The sequence below is a fragment of the Sinocyclocheilus rhinocerous genome, unplaced genomic scaffold, assembly GCF_001515625.1.
Source record: "Sinocyclocheilus rhinocerous isolate Xijiao unplaced genomic scaffold, SAMN03320098_v1.1 scaffold270, whole genome shotgun sequence".
Lineage (NCBI taxonomy): Eukaryota > Metazoa > Chordata > Actinopteri > Cypriniformes > Cyprinidae > Sinocyclocheilus > Sinocyclocheilus rhinocerous.
The window spans coordinates 183,879-188,201 of record NW_015653456.1 but is presented as its reverse complement, the minus strand read 5'-3'; the positions used below and the strand labels follow the sequence as shown (position 1 = coordinate 188,201).

Genomic DNA, 4,323 nt, shown 5'->3' with positions numbered 1-4,323 from the left:
TTCAATACTTGTTTCACACAAAACACAATTATTTACATCAAAATTATATTTCAATCTTAAAAATTTGTTAGGGTAAATCTCACTTAGAATCTTGAAGCTCACCTCTTTAGCTTTTGGAGGGAGGGAAAAAGACAAATCGTTTTTTCAATTTTTTTTTACCGTATAAAAATCTTTAAACACTATTCCCGTCTAATTGGGTTTGGATAATAAGAAGGACTCATGTGATTAAGGAGTCATGTGATCACTTTCAATGGAGGTACAGAACCCTCCACAGGGTTAATTAAGAATATCTCAATTTGTATTCGTATTTGGAAGATTAACCAAAGTTTGTTAAATGGGCTTGAAACGACATGAGGGTTAGCAAATTATTACATTTTCATTTTTAGATGAACTATCCCTTTAAATGTTAAGATGGCTTGCGGTACGTGACGCTCCCCGGAATGCAGCGTCAGCACGGCCTGATTATTATTCATGAGCTGATCTAAGCATTGTTGTCTATTGTAAGTGTCCTGCTATGGCGATGCGTGTCTCAGGATGATCTCCGCGCGGAACAAAGACGAGATTGTGCGATTCTACACGGTCACCGACCCCACGACACACAAGAAAGGCTACACGGTGTATAAAGTCACGGCCAGGGTGAGAATAAGCGCATTTTACCGGGGTGTAGAGCACATGTGCTAACGCTAATGTTTATCTGGAACACTAACACAAACTAATAAAACATCAGAGTGGATGATTTGTTCAATGATTTGGTCACATCTGTGATGACATGCATGCTTTGGGCTGTGTTTACTGATGTCAGGTAAATCTGAACCGGTCACAGTTAGATGTGTCACATCATATCCATAATCCGGTTATTATTTTTTTGTCTGAGGAAAACGGTCTTATTTATAGTCTTCGATCTTTGATTGACACCTGTCAACAGAAATATCAAATCAGTAAATGTGTTATTAATGATGGTGTTTTTAGATGGTGCTGTTTGTTTCAGTTTTTGTATTCTTACTCCTTATTTTTCTCTTATACATACACACAATAAAGAGCTGACTAAACCAGAATTTTTGTTCATAATGTAGACAGAGGACATTTGCCTATGTAGTAGTGATGGTCATATTATTCTGTTTCTCCACAGATTATTTCACGGAAGAACCCAGAGGACATTCAGGAGGTGAGAACTCGAAACAAATTCACTCTTGAAATAATAATAAAAATACCTTATTTACTATAATAATACATGTCACTATTCTAACTGAATGGTTCATCAGTGCACATTATTCCACAGGTTCCAAAGGTTAGGCTAACCGAGACTCGTCACAGCACTTACATATTATTGCTCTTTTGTTGGTTTTGATTGCTTCTGTTAACCTCATTATTAAGTCGCTTTGGATAAAGTGTCTGCTAAATGACTAAATGTAAATGTAAAAAATCGTCAGAATGTTACATCAAAATGTAATAACATGATCTGTGACTGAAACAACATATATTTCAACGTGTTGTCATTTAGGCTGCACTTAGCATTGGTTGATGTTGACCAATGTCCAGATAGCTGTTGAAGCATTATTTTATGCTACTGTTGTAGGCGATGCAGCCTCTCTGAAATCTTGCCAGTAGTTATAGTAATTGGATGCATGTTAATGTAATGAAGATTACAGCAGTAATTGAATGAAAAATGATGTTTTTTAATCTTGTTGAATCTTGTTTGACTCAAATTTGGCACATTGCAGCAGTAAAATGAAATGCAAATGACATTTCATTTAGACTTATGTTAAATAACAATGTTTGGAAAACATAGCAAAATTTTGTGTCATGTTCAGTGAGTTGTTACCAGGCACTCATTACGGGTCTTTATTTGTCTGACTTCCTTTCACTAGATCACAGTGTGGAAAAGGTATAGTGATTTCAAAAAGCTTCATCAAAACCTTTGGCAGATACACAGAAACCTCTATGGGCAGTCAGAGCTCTTCCCTCCCTTCGCAAAAGCTAAAGTCTTTGGTAAGTGTGTGTGTGTGTGTGTAAGTGAGACAGAGTGTGCTGTGTTGTAAGGGAAGGTTTTTTTTTTAAGTTGTGTATTTATTTACTTATTTAAGTAACATTCTGGGGTGCATTTCCCAAAACTATCGTTAGCTAACTATGGTCATTAGTTCCATTGAACTCTATTGGTAATGACGGAACTTGCGACCATAGTTGTTTTTGGGAAACTGCAGTGAACTGAATATTGTTGTTGCATATTTTGCTCATTTAAATATCACCAAGGTAACATAGATAAGGTTTTCTCTGATATATCTGACATATAATATGTTTCTAAAAAAGATTATTTATTTATTTATTTATTCAGTAAAATATTGCAGGTCTAAAATTACAATATCTGCTATGCCAAGATATTTCCGCCATGGGAAATTTTAAATAAAAATAGGTAAATAAAAATGTAAAATATTGAAATCAAAGAAATATCCTGAAAGTGTTGTTTGTTCAGATTATGTTATTTCTAGCTTAACTTGTGTATTTGTGTTTGAAGGTCGTTTTGATGAGTCTGTGATTGAAAAGAGAAGGCAGTGCTCAGAGGATTTGTTGCAGTACAGTGCTAATATTGCTGCTCTGTATGGCAGCCAGTACATGCAGGATTTCTTTAAGGTATGTATATGAACTGGGATAGCTATCAGAGCTGTCAGGTTGTTTTCAATGATATTTGCATTTATTCATCTATCAATCAGTGATATGCATTTTAAATATGGGCCTTCCAATGAATTCCAATAAGAAACATTGTTTTATAAGTAATGCGGCACCCTCTGTACATCACACATTACATTTACGTTTAGTCATTTGGTAGATGCTTTTATCCAAAGCGACTTACAAATGAGGACAATAGAAGCAGTCAAAACCAACAAAACAGCAATAATATGAAAGTGCTGTGACAAGTCTCATTTAGCCTAATGCAGTACAAGTAGCAAGGTTTTTTTTATAATAAATAAAAAAGTAGATAGAATAGAAAAAGAAAAGGGAACGCTGGTGTTACAGGGTGTTTTTTTTAAATAAAAATAAAACCAGTCAAAAGAATAGAGAATGCTTGTGTTAGAAGCAGAGCTCTGAACCGGTTCAAGGAACGAAAACCGGAAACGAACGAAATTTTGACAGGAACAGAAACAAAATCAAATGTTATAGTTCCGAACTGAATCGAAAATTTGAAATGGCCATTAACCTTAAACGTTATTTTATCGTTCCATTTAAAATTTGAAATTGGCTGTCAACCAATCAGGAATTCAGATATGCAGATGTGACGCTAACGCATCCAACGCGTGAAATGTCCGCGCTCAGCTGTAAACTCATCATAGGTAAGTCGCAATGGCAATGCATTAGAGTTTATCCGAGGATAGTGTAAGATGGATTCAACAGATCACACGCACCTGCAGCACTTGTGAACGGAGAAAATAGAATAAAACTATAGGCTTACATAAAAAGGATTAGCCTATATTGGCCTACACGAAATGTATTTCACTTAAATCATTGACAGATTAACAAAACGAAAGAAAGAAAATGTGCTGAGTTTCGGTTTATTGTTGTGACGCGATCCAAAGTTCACGGAAAGGAAAACGAGATAGCAGAAAATAGTTTTCTTTATTTAGCAAAAGTTAACAGTTTTATTTATTTTACAGTTTTATTTATTTTGCAAATCTTGACAGTTTTGAATGATGTTTTGCTTCTATCTGTATAACCAACCAGCGTCGGTATGACCATATCGCGCCGGCGCCTCACGCGCACACAGACACAACATATTTTGCGACATTGCAGCCTGTTCATTATCAGAATAAAATACAGTTAAAGAAACATAAAAAGTTACACTGCTCCGTTGTAAAATCTGTTGCGTTCAGCAAGCACCGCATCACTGTGCTGATATAGCCGATGTGAAGGATGATGTCGATGCGAGTAAAGTACAAAGCCTATTACATAATAAATAATATTTTAGCATCTGCTGCGTGATACTGCAGAAGAACTGATGACGGCACGGTTTGATCTTCGGCTGACCAATCAGCAGAAAGGGGCGTTTAATTCCTGCCCACATGTAGAAATCGAATATTCAAGCTGTTTATTCATTTTTCCACCCATGAACGAAAAACGAAAATTTAAGCTGATTTAAATTTTCTAAATTCTAAATCTAAATTTTCGGTTTTCGTTTATCTATTAATTAATCTATTTTCTATTAATCCGCAAATAACTCAGCACTGCATAAGAGTTCATCAAAGTGGCCACATGCATTGTAAAGCTCTGGCTCTAAGCTTTCAAATATGACTCCTGTTTTGTGTTGTTCAAGACAGTGGTTTGAAAAATATG

General features: G+C 35.5%; 1 protein-coding gene across 1 annotated transcript in view; it reads left to right on the top strand.

The window, feature by feature from the left end:
* Window positions 1–447: 447 nt before the first annotated feature.
* The window catches only part of rps6kc1 (ribosomal protein S6 kinase polypeptide 1), a 34,165-nt gene continuing 30,289 nt past the window's right edge, over window positions 448–4,323 (top strand). The window contains exons 1-4 of the mRNA XM_016521861.1: window positions 448–636; window positions 1,130–1,165; window positions 1,869–1,989; window positions 2,513–2,628. Coding sequence (XP_016377347.1) covers window positions 535–636; window positions 1,130–1,165; window positions 1,869–1,989; window positions 2,513–2,628 — 375 coding nt within the window. The 5' untranslated portion in view covers window positions 448–534. The remainder of the gene's footprint in view (window positions 637–1,129; window positions 1,166–1,868; window positions 1,990–2,512; window positions 2,629–4,323) is intronic.